The 20942-nt window shown below is 37.4% G+C and overlaps 1 protein-coding gene across 4 annotated transcripts in view; it reads right to left on the bottom strand.

The window, feature by feature from the left end:
- HERC2 (HECT and RLD domain containing E3 ubiquitin protein ligase 2) overlaps positions 1 to 20942 on the bottom strand; it is a 277180-nt gene that overhangs the window by 187425 nt on the left and 68813 nt on the right. For all 4 annotated transcript variants that reach the window (XM_077123972.1, XM_077123973.1, XM_077123974.1 and 1 more), the window contains exons 5-12: positions 20358 to 20577; positions 14403 to 14503; positions 13784 to 13940; positions 12318 to 12428; positions 11646 to 11817; positions 5000 to 5173; positions 3336 to 3524; positions 1516 to 1667 (exon numbers count right to left, since the gene is read on the bottom strand). In XM_077123972.1, coding sequence (XP_076980087.1) covers positions 1516 to 1667; positions 3336 to 3524; positions 5000 to 5173; positions 11646 to 11817; positions 12318 to 12428; positions 13784 to 13940; positions 14403 to 14503; positions 20358 to 20577 — 1276 coding nt within the window. The remainder of the gene's footprint in view (positions 1 to 1515; positions 1668 to 3335; positions 3525 to 4999; positions 5174 to 11645; positions 11818 to 12317; positions 12429 to 13783; positions 13941 to 14402; positions 14504 to 20357; positions 20578 to 20942) is intronic.

Genomic DNA, 20942 nt, shown 5'->3' with positions numbered 1-20942 from the left:
CCTGTCAATGTTCCCCTCCTATATATGTCTCTAAGACCCAGTAATAGGGTTGCTGGGTTGGAAAATATAGGCATCTTTAATTTCATTCTAATGCCAAAGTTTTTTCACCAGTTTCAACCCACAACAGTAACATATAAAAGAGTTCCCATAGCTCCAGAGAATGTGTTGGACCTCTCAATTTTTACAACCATACATTGTTGATCATTTTCTGGGTTTATTTCTGGTCTCTCAAAGAAATCAAAAGCTTCCACCAAATAAGATATTAAGAAATTAATTTTAGGACCTTTGATAATGATGTTATGGTTTTAAAAAGTGGGTACCTTATCTGTTAGAGAGATGTTGAAGTTTTTGCAAATAAAATGATAGTTGTATGGGATTTCTTTAGAAAACTTCATGATGGGGACTGTGGGGTAAGTAGACAAAGCAGGAGGAGCAAAGAGCAGGTAGATGTTAAAGCTGGGAGAGAAGACCACAAAGGCCTGTGCTAGGGCAGAACCCTGCAATGTCACTGAGGAACTAGCATGTCACACCCCATCCACACCCAGCTCTGCATGGCAGGTAACTTTAAAAACCTAGCCACCCTTCTCTCTCTCTAAGCCCAACTCTGCAAGGAAAATCACTGTCCTCCCCACTATGCGGCACATGACACTCAGAGGTAAAAGTCTACCTGAAAACATGGGACATGACACCCAGGGATGAGTCTGGCCCTGGCACCATGGGATTGGCAATGCCTTCTTGACCAAAACAGGGCAAAAATAGTGTAACACAAGGCATCAGTGGCTAAGAGAGACCAAATTGAGTCGAGAGGCTATTCTGGAAGCTACTCTTATGCAAGCTTCAGCTAGATATTGATAATTGCCATGATTTGCCAAACCCCAACCAATATCACTCCTGTTAACTCTTAAGAACAACTAGGGCTCTGAGATTCTATATCCTGTTAACTCTTAAGAACACCTATACTATGATACTCTATAAAAGTTTCATGTACTAATTTTACTCTCCTGGAACCTGTAAGTTTCAGAGGGTTCCTAGGCCAGATAAGTACTGAAACTCAGAGGGACTAGCCTCTCCAAGATTATCAACTAATTACATTCCCTTATCATTTATTGTTGACACTCCTTCTCAACATGAAAAAGTCAGAATGGGCATTGACCAAAGATCCCTATAGATTGGGAGAAGGATCAAAGGAGAAGGAGGAGTTATAACAGAAAAAATAGGATTTAACAGATGAGTATGACTACTGAATCACTATATTGATATTTCTTCTAGCCTCCAGTGTCTTGGAGCAACTAGAAGGAAAAATCTAAAATAGAGGACTGGTAACCCATACCAAACTCTGAAATCTATTCTGTAACAACTTGTTGAAATATACTTTGAAAACCATTGCTTTTTCTTTTTCTTTGTATATATTTTATATTCACAATAAAAAAACATTAAAAAAAAATCTAGCCACCATATTATTTCCCATCCTGTTTTACAAACAACAACGTGAAAGGAGAGTGGAACAATACACACACGGTGTCTCCATGGCCCAGTCTTCCACCATCCCCACAGCCCCAGGAGTAAACCTCTCCAGTGGCTGTCAAGGCCAAGTAATGGTGACCATCAGAATGTGCAGCAATCTTTACAATGTTTCTAGAAGCAAGACCCTGGACCAGTTGTGGTGCCTGAAAGAGTAAAAATAAGAGAGTTGCATTCAATACAAAGATAATGAAAATAGCATGACTTTCCTCAATAACTTATCTAGCTCTAACAAAACCAACTCTGAGAGACGAGGGGCCTGTGACGGCCAGCCTCAGTTTCTCCATTCCACCCTTCCCAATATCAACAGAACTACAGCTTCTTCCAAGTGCCCAGCTGCTTGCCTGGGCCAGTGTCAGGTCAGCAGAAGCCACGCTGTGTGATGGAAACATTTGGCTCAAAGAAGAAGCACCTGTCCTTTAAGAGAAACACACACTTTCCAATTTGCCACCATCCCCATGAAGCCCAATTCATTCATCTGTTATCTCCCAAGGTTCCCAAAGCCAAACAAATTTACACATATGAGACTCATGACTAGCAGTGATTTTTCCCTGTAAGGAGTTCTAATCTTAACTGAGAAATTCTACCCCCAATCATGATTAAGATGATAAACATTAATAATATACAATGAACAGACACTTACAAATCTTCAGAAATCTGATTCGATCAGTGAGTGGAAAAGTATTTGCAAAGCCCCCTTCGGGGAATGGTGAGAAGGTGAAGAAATTCAACTTCCCCAAGCTGAATTCTTGATATTCTCACAAGCAGTGTGGACAACCAAAGCTATAGGCTGAGCCCCCAGTCTTGGGGTTTGTTCATATGAAACTTAACCCCGCAAAGGATAGGTCAAGTCTACTTAAACTTTAGGCCTAAGAGTCACCCCCAAGAGAGCCTCTCTTGTTGCTCAGAAGTGGCCTCTCTTTCCAGCCAACACAACAAGGAATCTCACCACACCCTCCCCGTCAACGTGGGACATGACTCCCAGGGGTGTGGACCTTCCTGGCAATGTGGGACAGAGATCCTAGAGTGAGCTAAGACTCAGCATCAAGGGACTCAGAAAAACCCTAGAATGAGCTGAGACTTAGCATCAAGGGATTGAGAAAACCTTCTCAACCAAAAGGGGGAAGAGTGAAATGAGACAAAGTGTCAATGGCTGAGAGATTCCAAACAGAGTCGAGAGGTTATCCCGGAGGTTATTCTTATGCATTAAGTAGATATCATCTTGTTATTTCAGATGTAATGGAGAGGCTGGAGGGAACTGCCTGAAAATGTAGAGCTGTGTTCCAGTAGTCATGTTTCTTGAAGATGATTGAATAATGATATAGCTTTCACAGTATGGCTGTGTGATTGTGAAAACCTTCTGTCTGATGCTCCTTTTATCTACCCTGTCAACAAACGAGTAGAACATATGGAATAAAAATGAATAATAGGGGGAACAAATGCTAAAATAAATTTAGTTTGAAATGCTAGTTAGTGATCAATGAAAGCGAGGGGTAAGGGGTATGGTAGGTACAATCTTTTTTTTTTCTTTTCTGTGTTCGTTTATTTCTTTTTCTATTGTCTTTTTATTTCTTTTTCTGAATTAATGCAAATGTTCTAAGAAATGATGAATATGCACTAAGTGATGATATTGTGAATTACTGATTATATATGTTGATGTTTTATTTGGTTTGTTAATTTTTTTAATTAATAAATAAATTTTTTTTAAAAATCTTCAGAAATCAAACAACTTAGAGAAAGACTAAACTTTCACACATCCTTATTAAGAGAATCCACCCACCATGGAGGGTGGGTACACCACAGGGAGCACCTACCAGCGTGTCACTATTATAGGCCTGTGTGTACACACGGCCATTCCGCGATAAGATCAGAAAGCGCTTCTCTGCACAGGCAATCTGCGTGACCCCCAGGTTGGCAAGGCCTTCACACTGAATTGGACCAATCACGTTGGCATAGTACTTCCATCCTATTAATCCCCAACCTATGACCTCTTGCAATGATCCCTGTAATACAGTAAGCAAATATTAATTTTGTAGCAACAAGAAAATTTCTTTCACAATCAAAAGAAAGAATAACTTACTCTCTAACAAGGAAATACTAGAAGGTAAAAACAAAGTAAAAAAGGGAACTATTATTTAAAACATAAAATAATTTAAAACATTCTGTATTAAACATAAAAGCATCAGTTAACACATAAGATGAAGTGACTGAACAAGTTATTTCTCCTATAGTATTTCATTTTAAAGGAGAACTGTAAATACTACAAATGAACCTTAATTTCAGTAGCAAACTTTTGATAACAACCGAGGTGTCCACTGATAGGAAACAATTTAAAAATATGACACATCCACTCATGGACTACTAAGTAGCTTTAAAAAAAAATAAAGAAGCTCTCTTTATTGATATAGAAAGATCTCCAGTATATACTGTTAAGTGACAAAAACAAGCTACACAGGTATATACATAATATGCCAATTCTAGTATAAGAAAGGAAGAAAAATAAGAATCAGCATTCATTTAGTAAAACTTTGAAAGGATGCATGGGAGGCTAAAAAGGTGAGAAAAACTAGGTAGAAAAATTGGGGAGATGGAGGTAGAAGAGGAGAATTTATCTTTTCTTATAGTTTTGACTTTTGAACCATGTGAATTTATTATTAGGAAAAAATGACTTAAAAAAGAGATATACTGTTCATATCAAAAATTAAAAAATTAGAAAAACCTGGATTCAAAGTCAGAATTACTCTGTGGGTAACCTTGACAAAGCTAACTAGCCTTCTAAACTGTGGTTTCTCATCTACACCATGGGGTAACTGCTATGACAATCACATAAGCCACTGTGTGTGAGGGCTTTGGTGAGCTACACCCTCACTGCCTAAATGGTCACTCCTCCCTTAGCAGTGGCCAGCACTGTAACTAGATTGTGATAGACAGCTCATTTTCAGAGCTTCTAGTGCAGAAGCCAGGCTGGCATGTGGCTGTGTGGATAAAGGTGAGCTCTCTAGAATCACAGTTTATGAACCTGGATCCTTAGACAGCAGGTTGGTTAAGCTTGCTCACCTGTAGCACATGGCAATGACTTCCTTCCTGAGGCTGATAGGGGGTCATCTACGAGAACTCAAGAAGAGACACAGTGCCTGGCACGTGGTGACCATCCCCATCACTGCACACCACTACACCCCAAACTCCCTAATGGACAGCCACAGGACCTCCCAGGCACTATCCAGAATCACATGGTGCCTCCCTCTCGACCTTTAAAATCCATGTGAAGTCAGAGGCTGTGCACAGGAAGGCCAATGCGTCAATGCTAATGGCAATACTGAGGTAATGTGCACCTTAAACTGAGCACATTTTTAAAGGCTATCAACCAAGCTCCCATCCCTAATATCACATAAAGCTACATATTACAGCCATATACTGAATGAGAATCTGTGGTATTACTAATGGTAGACAACACAAAGAACACTGCTATAGCAGGTACCTTATGAGATGTTGGAGAGCTACACAAAGGAGGCATGCAGGGAGTCGCCAGGCGGTCTAGATGGGCCATGACAACCACTGCAGTCTGTCGTAAATCGATGGCTAGCTCATTGTCTTGTGGTAGAGTAAGATACCTCAGGAAACTCTCATTGGGGCTCAAAGGGCCAGATAAGAGCTAGATAAGAAACATCAACAAACATCTTCAGAAATGTTGGGGAAAAAATTAAAGGTAATACAATCAGCCCTTATATCTCCTTATATTTTGGTATTTATAGATACGCGATATTTTAGCCATCAAATGACAAATGTTGACTATACATTTATACTACCATTCTATATATTTATATTTATAACCTTACAGTATAAATGCATACAATTTGACTACATATCCATATATTTTTTATACCAAAACACAAGTTCAATCTATTGTGTAGCTTCCACACAGAGAGAACACAGCCAGGATCATCCTCCAGGTTCTGTACCATAGAGGATCCTCTGAGGAACAAAGAAAAAGCTCGTAATGACACAGCTCAGCAGCTCAACCAAACTACAAAAAAAAAAAAAGAAAAAAGAAAAAACTCTTATTTAAATTTAAATGGTGTATTCAGGAGAAAACATAATTTTATACAAAATTAAATTTCAAAAAATAAAATTAAGGCTAAATCTGACCAGAAAAGATTTGCAAGACTGCACGTCTATTTTAAAGAGAAGCTATCCTAGAGGTTCAGATGGCAGGGCCAATGGAGACAGAGCTGCATTCCAACTCTGCTCCTGCAGTGGGCTGGACAGGTCCTCCTTCCAAGTCCTCATGTCCTCACCTGGATGGGGCAGCCACAGAACTGGCCACAGTATCTGTGGTGAGGATTAAATATACTACCATTTATACTACCATTCTATATATTTATATTTATAACCTTACAGTATAAATGCATACAATTTGACTACATATCCATATATTTTTTATACCAAAACACAAGTTCAATCTAATGGGTAGCTTCCACACAGAGAGAACACAGCCAGGATCATCCTCCAGGTTCGGCACCATAGAGGATCCTCTGAGGAACAAAGAAAAAGCTCGTAATGACACAGCTCAGCAGCTCAACCAAACTACAAAAAAAAAACAAAAAAAACTTAGGTCATGCATACCTGACATCGGACCCACAAGAAGGGTCAACAAAATGAACTACAACCTACAAGGTTGTTTTCTAATTATTATTTTAAATTGTGTGTTTAGACTTGGTTCTGCGTTGATGATGAAGCATGTGTTTACCAATCTGAGACAGTCTCTATAAAAGCATAATAGAAGTAGGGGCACTGATGTGGACTTCTCTGGTTCTCTAAGCTTTTTCTCAAAATGAATGAAATAAGGAGAAACCTATTTACAATGAGAGGACTAGAGGCATCATGTTTGTTGTTGATGTGTTCACATTCTTTGAAACAGGCACAAAACTTTTTTTTTAATTAGAGAAGTTGAGGTTATGGAAAGATCAAGGATAAAATACAGGATCCCCATACACCATACCAACACCAACACCTCACATTGGTGTGGAACGTTTGTTATAATTGATGATAGCCTGTTTTTATAACCGTATTGCTAATTAAAGTCCATGATTTACTTAGGGTTCAAATTTGTAGTGGAGAACCATGGATTTTGTTTTTAACTTATTCTACTACTACATACACAATCTTAAACTTTCCCTTTGAATTACATTCAGACATGTATTTCAGAGCTCTGTTCACAATGTTGTGCTGTCATCATCCCACCCATTACTAAAATACTTCCATCATTCCAAATAGGAACCTTGTATAATTTAATCCCTAACTTCCCATTCCCAAACCTATCTACCTCCACATCCCCAGGGGGTATTATAACTGTTTGCATATTCTAATTGCTTCAAAACACTGAGATCCATTTGTATCCAGCTTATTTCACTGAATATGATGTCTTCAAGATTCATCTATGCTGTCATAGGTATCAGGACTTATTACTTTTTTTTTTTGCATGGGCAAGCACCAGGAATCGAACCTGGGTCTCTGGCATGGCAGGTGAGACTCTGCCACTGTGACACCATCACCTACCCAGGACTTCATTACATTGCATGGCTGAAAAATATTAGATCGTGTATATATCATACACATTGTTTATCCATTCATTGACTAACGGACATGTGGGTTGCTTCCATCCTTTGGCAACTGTGAAAAATGACCCTATAACATCAGTGTGCACATACGTGTTCAAGTACCTGCATTCAATTTTTTTGCGCATTGCCAGGTCACATGGCAGTACTATATGTAGCTGTCTGAAGAATCGCCAAACTATCTTCCACAGAGGCTGCACCATTTTACGCTGCCAACAGCAATAAATGAGTGTTCTTTTTGCTCCACATCCTCTCCAATGCAACAGGTATTTTCTGTTTTTCTTTTTAATAGGACCCATCTTAATGGACTCATGGTTTTGATTTGCATTTCCCTGATGGCTAAGAATATCGAGCATCTTTTCATGCGTTTATTGACCATCATGTATATCTTCTTTGGAGGTTATGTCTTTTCAATTCATTTGCATATTTTTTAATTAGGTTGTTCATCATTTTGTTGTTGTTAAATGATTCCTTTACACATATTGGATATATAATCCGTTATTAGATATAAAGTCTCCAAATATTTTCTCCCATGATATAGGTTATCATTTTACTTTCATGATAAAGCCCTTTGAGGAGCAAAGATACTTAATTCTGATAAAGTCCCATTTATCTATTTTTCCTTTTGTTGCTTGTGCTTTGGATGTAAGTCTAAATATCAATGATTAACAAAAGGCCCTAAAGCTTGCTTCTCTAAATTTTCTTCTAGGGTTTGATAGTTCTAACTCTTACAGTAAGGTTTTTGACCCATTTTGAGCTCATTTTCATTTATGATGTGATACAAAGGGTCCTCCTGATTTTGCAAATGGAGATCCAGCATTTTATTCAATTGTTGAAGACACTAAATTCCTTACTAATTGAGTGATCATTGCCATCTTGTCAAAAATCAGTTGGCCATAAATGTGAGGGTTGATGTTTGAACTCTCGATTTGATTCCACTGGTCTATGTGCCTGTCCCTGTGTCAGTACCATGCTGCTTTGAGTTACTGTGGCTTTTGTAATAAGTTTTAATATCAGGAAGTGTGAGTCCTCCAACTTCATTCTTCTTTTTCAAGACAGCTTTAGCTATTCACGGGTGCTTACCCTTCCATATAAATCTGATGACTGACTTTTCCATTTCTGTGTAGAAAGTTGTTGGAATTTTTATTGGGGAGTATTGACTCTCTGAACTGATTTGGATAGAATTGATATCTTAATGATATTTAGCCTTCCAATCCATGAACATGGAACATTGTTTCATTTATTCAAGTTTTCTGTAATTTCTTTTAGTAAAGTTTTGTAGTTATCTATGTACAAGTTCTTTACATCCTTAAGTTAGATATATTTCTAGATATTTCATCCTTTTAGTTGCTATTGTGAATGGAATTTTTTTCTTGATTTCTTCTTCCAATTGTTCATTTCTTGAGTATAGAATCACTACTGATTTCTGAGTGTAGATTGTTTACCCCACCACTTTGCTGAATTTATTTACTAGCGCTAAGAGCTTTAATGTGCAGTATTGAGATTTTCAGTATACAGGACCATATCATCAACAAACAGGGAAAGTTTTATTTCTTACTTTCCAATTTAGATACCTTTTACTTCTCTTTCTTGCCTATGGTTCTGGGAAGAACTTCCAGTACTATGGGGAAAAACAGTGGAAAAAGTGGGCACCTTTATATTATTCTTGATCTTAGAGGGAAAGTTTTCGTCTTTCACCATTAAGTAGGATGTTGGTTTGGGATTTTCATATATGCCCTTTATCATGTTGAGCAAGTCTCCTACTCCTAGTGTTTAAATATTTTTATCAAGAAAAGAGGGCCTATTTTTGTCAAATGCCTTCTCTGCATCAACTGAGATGATCATGCGTTTCTTTTCCTTAATTTTGTTAAGTGCTGTCATTGCATTAATTGAATTTATGTTAAACCACCCATAAATCCCACATGATCATGGTTATAATTCTTTTAATACACTGTTGGATTCAGTTTGCTAGTATATCGTTGAGGATATCTGCATTGACATTCGTAAGAAACTAGTCTGTAGTTTTTTTTTCTTGTGTTGTCTTCATCTGGCTTTAGTATGTGGGTAATATTGGCCTCATACAATGAGTTACACAGTATTCCTTCTTTCTTGATTTTTGGAAGAGTTTGAGAGGAACTGGATTTAATTCTTCTTGGAATGTTTGGTAGAATTTCCCTGCAAAACCATCTGGTCCTAGACTTCTCTTTATTGGGAGGTCTTTGATGACTGAGTCCATATCTTTACTATTTCTTGACTCAATGTAGATAGCTTGTGTATTTCTAAGAATTTGTCCCTTTCATTTAGGTTATCTTACAGCCATACAGTTGTTCAGAGTATCCCATTATAGTACTTTTTTATATCAAGTCAGTAGTATCATCCCCCTTTTCATTTCTGATTTTATTTCTGTCCTCTTTTTCCCTTTGTCAGTCTAGCCAACGGTTTGTTGACTTTATTGATCTTTTCAAATAACCTAATTTTTAGTTTTGTTGATTCCATTGGGTTTGTTATTGTTTTCTATTCACTTATCTCCACGCTAATCTTTGTTATTTCCTTCCTTCTGCTCAATTTGGATTTAGTTTGTTCTTTTTCTAGTTCTTCATTTTGAGGTTAGGTCTGTGGTTTGAAGTCTTTCTTCCTATTTAATGGGAGCATTAACAGCTATAAACTTTCCTCTCAGCACTGCCTTTGCTAATCTCGTATGTTTTGGTGTGTCGTACTGTGATTTTCATTCGCCTCAAGATATTTGTAATTTCGTTTGCTTGTTTAAGGGTATGTTGTCTAATTTCCACATATTTATGAATTTTCCATTTCTCCCTCTGTTGACTCCCAGCTCATTCTGTTGTCGTTGGAGAATATATCTTGTATGTTTTCAATATTTTTTAATTTACTGAGACTTGTTTCATAATTCAGCATATGGTTTAAGAAGGCATCCTCTATTTTCTTTGGGAGCAGTATTCTACATGTCTTGTTAGGTCTAGTTGGTTTAGTGTATCATTCAAGTTCCGTACTTCCTTATCCATCTTGTGACTAAATCTTTTATCCATTATTGAGTGGTAAGTTAAAAATCTCCTATTACTGTCAAACTGTCAACTTATCTTTTCATATATATCAGTATTTGCTTATCTATTTTAAGGCTCTAATGTTAGGTACATATATATTTATAGTTATTATACCTTCCTGTTGATTTGTCCCCTTTAACAGTATGTAATGACCATCTTTGTCCCTCGTAACTGTTTTCGACTTCAAGTCTACTTTATCTGATATGAGTATAGCACCCCAGTTCTATTATGGTTACTATTTGTATGGTATATTTTTTTCCATCCTTTCATCCTCAACCTACTTGTATCTTTGACTTGAACATATGTCTCTTGCACACAGCATATAGTCAGGTAATGCTTTTTTATCCATTTTGCCAATTTCTGCCTTTTGATTGGAGTGTTTAATTAATTTACGTTTAAAGTCACTACTGATAATACAGGGCTTTCTTCTGCCACTTTTCTATTTAGCCTTTGTAAAACTTATACCTTTTTTGTCCCTCACTTTCATTAATGTCTACTTTTATATTTGTATTTGCTCTTTTGTGCTATACCATACTGTTCCTTCTCACTTCTAACTGGATATATTTTCCATCTGTTTTCCTTGTGGTTATCATGGGGCTAAAATTTAACATCCTAAATACATAACAATCATATTTGGTTTGACACCAATTTAATTGCATCAAGAGTTTAATAGCTGTTTTGGTGGGAGGACTGAATCTTGGAGCTCCCTACTCTGCCGTCTTTCCTAGAAGTCTCTTGGGCACATGAATTCTTGACACACCCCACCTGATCCTCCATGCACTCTCCCTTCTCTCATTTTACAGCACCACCTCCCAAAATCTCTGTTCCAGGCATCAATGAAGAACTACAGATCCTCTTTTTTTGCCCTTAATATTGTCAGGACTTTTGCCTACCTTACATTTTTCTACTAACTTCTTTATGGGAGCGAGCTTGCCTTTTTTAACATTTTCTACAGGATCTAAAATTCATTCCCCATCACAGAAAACGCACAATATGAGTAGTTGGTAGGAATATATGAACACACTGAACCCACGGACACAAAAGGCTCAATAGCTCTCACAAAAGCAGAAAGAATACTGGACCATCAACACAGAGCGGTGGACAAGTCTCCAAAAACTAGTGATACGTGCCAAGGTATAAATTTCTCCTACTTGCCCACACACAATTCAAAAAACTAAGGACACAGAGCACCCCACTCTACAGAGCAGAGCTGGATCTATTTTCTAGCTATATTAAAGACTACTAATCCCCTTATGTAACATTCCACCAAAACAACTCAACTGCCACCATGATCCACCACTCCTGTCTTATCTGATAGACTGCTGTGATCACCAAGTACACACTATCCCCAAAGATAAGCCCTCCAGGACATGCACTCTAGTCTCACTTATCACAGGCTATTTGAAAATGACAAAAATGAAGAGTTCCCCAAGTCAGTGATGGCACTCACGTTTGTGTCACCATCTGTATGAGGTATGTCTTTACAGCAGACAATGCTCTGGAACCTCTGCAGCAATGGGAGGAGGGGGGCGCTGGTCCCCTGTGCTGACCGCTCATTATCCGTCTCCTGTGTCCCACTGTCCCACAATTGTAGCAACAACATGATGGCAGATAGCATTTGGCTACAAGATAAAATATTTTTTATTCTCTGGTAAAAACAGACTAATTTTTTTTGCTATAATTCATCAAAAATAAAAGCAAGCAGCTAAACAAAATTGATGAGATGCTCTCAATCTTAATGGAAACTAAATTAATGTTATGACAACAACTGCAAGAAAAAAAATCCCTGAATCAGCACCAAGATTTTAGGATTCAATTAGCTCTTTCTATAGGGGATTTCTAGTACCTTAAATTAATGGAATAAAATAATCATTTTAGGAAAGCAATAAGGAAAAGTAACACTTCCTAAAATTCTAGAAAACTGGGCATAAAAAAGGAAGTAAAGAAAACCTAATTGTACCTGGATTCAAAACAAAGAGAGGGCCCTCTGAAATGGCTTTTTGATTTCAAAACATCACACACTTGCTAAAATCACAAACTATTAATTGAAACATCATAAAATGCAACCAATTTCCCACTGCAGAGGCATTTCCCTGACATGCTCCCACCCATGTCCCTTTACCTGAGTGTGCCTCTCTGCACAGCCAGCTCTAACAAGATGGCCAGGGCTAAGTGCTGATCCTGCAAGGGGATGCTTCCCGGTCCTTTGGTGCCAGGTGCTCCGTGAACATCTCTGAAATGACAGCAGGAGGCACAGGAACAAAGTAACATCAGAGAGAGGGGTCATATTTAAAATAATACTAAAATATTAGGGCTGGCCACAGTGGCTCAGCAGGCAGAGTTCTTGCCTGCCATGCAGGAGACCCAGGTTCAATTCCCGGTGCCTACCCATGCAAAAAAAAAAAAAATTAAGTTAATTAAATTGTCTCCCATGGAAAAAAGTTAATACTTTTAATATTTAGAATTAAGTTTGAGACTTAATACTCAAATTTAGTCAGAGGTTTTAAAGTATACAATTAACTTGTAAAGGTATGTTATTAAAAGATGTTATAAAAATATTAATTCATGCTCAAAACATGTAATTACATTAGTATACATATATCAAGTTCCTGAAGCAAAAAACACTTTATATTCTTATTCAAGACATGACTAAAAGTATGTTTAAATCATTTTCCAGTGTAAGGTTTTCAGAGTATCAACCTTTTCCTTTAGAACTGGTGAGTAACCAATTTCTCAAAGTAACTAAGAATCTATAGCAAAATAACTATGATATTGGGTGTGGAGTGGTGAAAGGTGACCTCATGACATTACCATTACAGTTTAATTTTTTGAAACTAATTCCAGGCCTATTTTTTCAGGGTTCCAGCCTCAAAACTCTATAGTTGATGTCTTAAGCATTACTTCCAGACATATCTCAGAGTCTAGGGACATAGAAAGCACAGATATTCCTGATTATTGGAAGAAGGCAGAGTTGTGACCTTCCATAGTGGAATGTGAATGGGACTCATTTTAACTCTGTGTTTATCCTGCTGAATTTTGGATTGAGTATATGCTATTTTTTTATTTTAAAAAGTGTAAGAAAAATGCATAGCATCTAACACCAGAGTTCATGATTTTCCAGACAGAAAAATTGATTCACAAAGTATTCAGAATACAAAAGGCTAGCTCCAGGCTTAAAGCTTAAATGAAGGAAACTATTTAATCTGATGTTTTCTATTAAAACTTCAAATATAGTGCCATTCAGCATTCATTACAGTGGCATTCTCATTTTCCTCAATAAACAAATAATATATACTCTAACACTTTTTGAATGTATACTACCAAATCATAAAATATATGAAAAAATTAAATTGCAAAAAGTACCTTTAATTCTCCATTCTATTCAATATGACAGCTTCCTGGGTTCAAATCAGAATATCTTAAATCAAATCATTTTAGAAAGCTGAAAACCAAAACCCGAACCCACAGAGCTAACCAGATACTGGAAACACACCAGAAAACAACCTACTAAATTTCTCAGCTCTAAGAGAAAACTCTCAAACATGTTATAGCTGTTCATGCAATAAGATGTGAAATGTGAGCACTTACCCTGTCACAACGGACCTAAGGAACCTGGTTGCTCTTTCCACCACCTCCAACCACACAGAGGACACTGCACTCTCATCGAAGAGAGAAGCCTCAGGAAGAGCTCTCAGGGCATCCAGGGACTCCTGCAGTAGCTCGCTGCAGAGATCCGCGTCCTCACCTGGGCACACACACCAGTCAGAGGCACATCCCAGGAAAGTTTCGCTCTCCAAAGGATTCCTCCCATACTTCAGTTATAGGCTTAATCCCTTGCTTTCCCCTCAATAATATGCTTCCATACTCAAAAGACTAAACCTTAAGGCAACTGCCTCAAAGTCAACCATGTAATTTAGAGCTCTAACTTCTCGCCTTTCTATAAAATATATCAGGACTACAGGCATGCCACTATACTGTTTACTAGAGGAAGTGTATATACATACTCTTTTTTTGTTCTTTAAGAAGCATGGAGTGGAAAAACCAAACATTCCAAACCTTCTCATTTACAGATAAGAAAAATGAGGCCCAAAGAGCTTACTAGGTTGGCCCAAGGGCATATGGTGGCAGAAGTAAGAATAAACCCATCTCCTGGAGGATTAGGGAAACACAACCACATGCTGGTATAGTTTTAAATGATGCACATTACCTGATCGCCAGGCTCTGCGTAAGAAGGCAAAAGCAAAAGAAAGAGCTGCTCGGGATCCAACTCTTGCAAGTCCTTCAACCCCTTTGCCTGTTGGTCGGGAACTGTGGACAACATACATGGGGACTGTGATAACTTGCAGTTAAGAGATACGCAAATGCTAAACCAAGATAAATAACAGGGTAAGATTTACACCACAACATTATCAAGGGTTTTCTTTATATGGTAGGATCTTAAGTGATTTTTGTCTTTTTATTTGTAAAGGAAAAGATCTTTTCCTTCACACAAAAAATATGATATTTATAAAGAATTTTACATGACTTGGAATATGATCATTAAATAGTCTCAAGGATCCAGTTTCTCCACATTTTCACCAATGTTTTGCATTGTCACCATCTTTCATTTTGTTCCTTCTGTGTATGCAGTGATATCTCATTGTGGTCCTAAGTTTCTGTAGATTCCTTTTCCTCACTTCTCAGCTTACTGGCTAATGGTGAGTTTTACCTTTTTTGTGAAACTAGCTATGGGTCGGCTATTGCTATTTCTTTTTTTCCTTAAACATCTGTAGAGAGCCACTGGTGAGACTATAAAACAGTATTGATACACTGAAAGAGTATGGTAGTTTCTTACAAACCTAAAAAACAACCAGCAATCACACATTAGACACCTATCCCAAAGAAATGAAATTTATGATCATGTAAAATCCTGTATACAAATAGTCACAGCAGTTTTATTCACAATATGCCCAAACTGGAAACAACCTTTAGGTCCTTCAGCAGGCAGCTGGTTCAACAAACTGCTACATCCATCCCATGGAAAGTTTTTTAGCAATAAAAAGACATAGACAATTGATAAACAAAGCAACTTAGATGGATCTCAAAGGAGTTTTTCTGAGAGAAAAAAGCCAATCTCCAAAGGATATATAATGGAGAAGGAGAAAAGTTAAGCGGTTTCCAGGGGTTAGGAACAGGACAGGAGAAAGATGGTGGATGTGGCTATATAAGGGTAGTTCTAGGGATCCTTGTTCTCTATCTCAGTTCCACCACTGTGGAAGTGGTGACATGAGTCTACACATGTGAAAAAAAATTGCACAGAAATACAAAAGTACATACAGAGACACACATGTAAGCATGTAAAAACTGGGAAAATCTAAATAAAGTAGATGGACTGTATCAATGTCAGTACACTAGTTATGGCACTGTTAGATACTATGACTGAAAGAAGTTGGGTATATAGAATCTCCCTTCTATTTCTTAAAACTACATATGAATCTACAATTATCTCAAAAAAAAAGGTTTAAAAAATTTTTAGGAATTTCCTCCATTTAATAGAAGAGATTTGAAATTAATTAATCCACACATTTCATCACAAAGGAAAAAGTAAATAGAAAATTCAGTTTGGCTCCCAGCTCTTCTGCATCTTGTGGAATCAGTTTGATTTCACAAACATGCAACAGTGTTTGAAGAATCTTAAAATCTATCACTCACGTATGCAGAACCTACTCTATAAATAATGACTGTCACAGATGGTCACTCACTCTCCAGTCAAAAGGGAAAGACGGAACAGAGCTACTTGATATTACCAATCAGGCAGGATTGCTCATCAGTCACTTTGGTTTACTTTGTTTTTAAAACTACTACTTAACAGAATAGGCAACAGGACTGAATGTGAAAACTCAGAAATGGATAGCACAATACTATCTGATAGTAAGTAGCACAATAATATAAGTATACTGAATGAAAAAATGTGAGTATAGTTGATGGAAAACAGCTGGGGACACATATGACACCAGAAGGAAAGACAGAGAATAAAGACTGAGATGGCATAACTTAGGAATGCTTACAGTAGACAATGATGGTGATTAAATGTACACATAAGACCATTGTTGCATGAGGGAGAACAAATGAACATCAACAGTACAATGTATTGAAAATGGAATGGCATACAGGAAAAACTACAATCAGTACAAACTAGAATCTTTATTCAGCAGTAACACTGCAGTATGCTTCCACTGAGTGTAGCAAAGGCATATGCCAAAACTAAATGTCAACAAGTGGAGGACATGGGGAAGGGGTATGGGATATTTTCTGTGGAAGAAAAGGAAACGTCTTATATAGATTGTGTTGGCAAAGGCATGACTATGTAATTATACCAGGAAACACTGATTTTTTTTTACTTAGGTTGGATTGTATAATGTGTGAATAAAACTGTTTAAAAATGAACAGAGAGAAAACAAAAAATAATATTAAAAAAAAAATGAACAGCGAGAAAAAAGTGCTGGAGAAAATGTGGGGAAAGAGATGTACCTATTCACTGTTGGTAGGGGAGCTGAGAAGTGCAGCCCCTCTGGATAGCAAGGCGGTAGTTTCACAGGAGGCTAGGGGTGGGGTTGTCAAATACTGCAACCCTGTTGCTAGGTATATACCTGGAGGAACCAAGAGTGGGGACTTGAATGGACATTTGCACACTGGTGTTTATGGCGGCAGTGATCACAACTCACAATAGATGGAAGTGGTCTAAGGGTACAACCAGTGAAGAATGGAAGGGGAATCTGTGGTGCATATATACAATGGACTACTGTGAGGCTGCAAAAAGGAATGAAGTTGGGAGGCATGCAACTAGGTGAGTGAATCTTGAGGACAGTATGTTGAATGAAATGTTAGAAACAAAAAACAAATATTATCATGCCTCACACATATGGACTAACTTTAATATACAAACTCTGAGAAGTAAAGTCGAGAGCATGGGTTATTGGGTTGGGGCCTGTTGTAAAGGGTCCTAGATTGTAAACTCTTACAGCAGTCACATCTGTTCTGGACTTGTAACTGTTATTTTAAAATTCTGAGATACTGAGCTATTTGTGTATAACCTGGAACTTCAGGTATTTATGTGACATGTGAGACTCAGAGTTAGAGCTCCAAAGCTATGAAAGTCAGCATTACCCCACACAACAATTGTTAAAAAAAAAAGCTGAAAAAGTGATCAAACTTCAACGAGCAATATGGATGAAGCTAATCTGGATAGAACTAAGGTAAGTCAGAATACAGGGTAAAAGATGATATGGTCCATATTTTAAAACTTCAACTTCTATGTGAGACCAAAGGAAGAGATGTTTATTTGGTACGAAACTTATATTTTGCATAGCGTATTATCAAATTTAATTTGTATGGTCAGTTTATTTGAAGACCATAATTACATGGATTTTTAAATAAATCTTGTTGGCTTGTATACGTTAGTGTGATGCCCCAATACATTCCAGAGTAATATAGTCAATGAATAAGAAGTATTTGCAGAGTCCCTTTGGGAGACAGGGGAAAAGAAGGAAACATTAAACTTCCCCATTTAAGGTATTCCTGATATTCTCACAAGCAATGGTGACAACCAATTCAACAAGCTGAGTCTTAAATTTTGGGGTTTGCCCCTATGAAACTTTTTCATACAACGGAGAACTAAGCCTATTTAAAATTATGCTTAAGATGAACCTCTTTTGGTGCTCAGATCTGGCCTCTCTCTAAGCCAACAAAGCAGGTAAACTCACTGTCCTCCCTTGCTACGTGGGACATGACTCCCAGGGGTGTGAATATCCCTGGTAATGTAAGACAGGACTTCTGGGATAAGCCTGGACCAGACATCATGGGACTGACAAAGTCTTCTTCACCAAAAGGGGGAAAAGAGAAATGAGATAAATTAAGTTACAGTGGCTGGGAGATTTCAGAGTTGAGAGGCTATTCTGGAGGTTACTGTTATGCATCATATCCCTTTTCAATTTATAGTGTATTGGAGTGGCTAGAGGAAAGTAACTGAAACTCCTGAACTGTATTTAAGGAGCTTTGATTCTTGAAGATGACTGTATAAATATATAGTTTTTACAATGCGACCATGTGTGCAAGCTTTTACAATGTGAAAACCCTGTGTGATGCTCCTTTTTTTCCAGGGTATGGATAGATGAGTAAAAAAATAAATAAAAGTGGTGAGGGAGGGATAGGGGTAAAAAAAAAAAATGGGTAGATTAAAATACAAATGGTCAATGAGAGGGAGGGGTAAGGGGCATGAGATTATGAGTTTTTTCTTTTCATTTTCTTTCTTTTTCTAGAGTGATGCAAACGTTCTAAAAATGAAAAGAGATTACATAATCTTGAGAACACATGAATCATTCACCAAGATAGACCATATGTTGGGTCACATAAGCCAGACACAAAAGGACAAATGTATGATCTCACTGTTTTGATACAATTAGCATTAGCAAATTCATAGAGTCAGAATCTAACATATAGGTTACCAAGGGATGGGGAATAAGGAATGGGAAGCTAAGGCTTAATGTACAGGGCTCCTATTTGGAACATGGAAATGTTTTAGTAATGGATGGCAGTATGGTAGCACAATATTATTGCAAGTAATTAACAGGAGTGAAATATATATCTGAATGTGACTAAACGGGGAAATGTTAGATTATATATACAGTAACTGAGAAATATTTTTTTTAAAAAAACACACTGAATATTTAGGACACCCAAATCAATAGGCCATGCCCCCAGTCATGAGGCTTACTCTTGTAAAGCTTACGTAGGTGGTGGAGAAACTTAGACTACCTATAGGCATGCCTAAGAGTTACTTCTGGAGGACCTCTTTTGTTGCTCAGATGTGGCCTCAGTCTCTCTAAGCCCAACTCTACAAGTGAAATCATTGCCCTCCCCCCTACATGGAACATGACATCCAGGGGTGAAAGTCTCCCCAGCGACACGGGAGTATCAGTGGAAGAGAGAGTTCAAATAGAGTCGAGAGGCTACTCAGGAGGTTGCTCTTATGCAAGCTTCAGTTAGACCCTACTACCTATCATAACCTGCCAACCTCCAACCAGAACCATTCTAGCCAATCCAAAAGAACACCTAGGGCAACATATAATATTCCACAAGGGTTCCATGTACTAGAGTTAACTTTCTAGAAATCTACAACCTCCAGATGGGTCCTCGGTCCAGGTAAGTCCTGAAACCTAGCCCAGCCATCTCCCTACCCCATATTAGTGATAGACTCTTTCAATATGAAAAATTTAGAATTGCCATAGCTCAAACATCCCTAAAGCAAGGGATGGAAAGATCAAAGACAGTGGCAGAGTTATATAGAGAAGATAGGATTTAACAAATGAATATGAATGCTGAATCATTAAATTGATATCTCTTTTTAGTCTCCAATATCTTAAAGCAGCTAGAAGTAAAAACCTGAAATTGGGAAATTGTAATCCACGTCAAATTCTAAAATATGTTCTACAACTAATTGTGGTGCTGTGCTTTGAAATAGCTTTTTTGCATATATGTTATTTTTCACAAAAAAAAGAATGAAAAAGTCAATTGTGATGATAAAAAAAATATTTAAGCCCTCTAGCCTCATTTATTCTGGAGCAGCTAGAAGAAAAAACATAAGTGGATCATATGGTAGCTCATGAAAAACCCTCTGTCCTGTAACTACCTGTTGAACACTGCTTTGAAAACTGTTGCTTTTTTATTTCTTTGCTTTGTATATATCTTATATTACACAACAAAAAAAGTTTAAAAATAAAATTTTTTTTTAAAAAACCGTTGAACTATACTACACAAATGTTGAGTCCTGGGTTCTATCATGGACTCTGATTAGTGGTATCACTGTGAAAACGTGCTATCATCAATTGTAATGGACATTCTATACCAATGCAAAGTGTTGGTGGTGTACTATTTGGGAACCCTGTATTTTATTCATGATTGTTCCATAAACCCACAACTTCTCTAATAAAAGAAAAAGAGAGAAAACACAGGATTTCACAAGGTAGAAAGAAGACTATACGGAAAACCCTTCCCAGCTATGCTGTGTCTTAAACAAGTACCTTAAACAAGGAGACCCATAAAAAATAGAATTCATATGTAGCACATAGGCTCAACTGTGTGTTTAGCTGGCATCATGATTCTCTTCCTTTCATCATCTTATTACCTTTTTTTGTCCACAGGAGGTAGAGAAATACTGCTGCTTTTCCACTTAACCTTGACATTCTCCTGAAAAACAGTTCTATTCAAGGCAATGAAGTATCTTTCCAAGATAACTAGCCTCTGCTTGAGTCTCGTGGCTGAAAGAGTGGTTGTGGCTGACTGAATGGCCAGAGTTTGCTGTTCTTTAACCAGCACAGAAAGACATTCCTTTAGTTCATTCACATCTAGAAAATAAGACAGAAAACATCAAACCTCTCAATACTGTGGACATGACTTGTTGTCATGCTGATATAATGGATGATAATGATAGGAAACACTCAAGGGCCTACTTCACATGTGCCAAAAAAAAGTTTAAACACTTCATATGTATTACTTCAGGCAATTCCCATATCAGCCATTGGGAGGTATGGATGAGTAAACTGAGGCAGAGAGTGGTTAAGGTTAAGTAACTTGCTTAAGGTCACCCAGATGAGTAACACACACAAAGAAGATCACTTCTAATCACCATGTCACAATTCTTCTCTGTAAACATCATATAAAGTTTTTAAGACAAAACCGTTAAGTCAAAACTTAGCAGCCCATTTCCTAA

The sequence above is a fragment of the Tamandua tetradactyla genome, chromosome 12 (genome assembly GCF_023851605.1).
Source record: "Tamandua tetradactyla isolate mTamTet1 chromosome 12, mTamTet1.pri, whole genome shotgun sequence".
In the NCBI taxonomy this organism is placed as follows: Eukaryota; Metazoa; Chordata; class Mammalia; order Pilosa; family Myrmecophagidae; genus Tamandua; species Tamandua tetradactyla.
The sequence above is the reverse complement of the archived record's forward strand: the minus strand, read 5'-3'. Positions and strand labels throughout refer to the sequence as shown.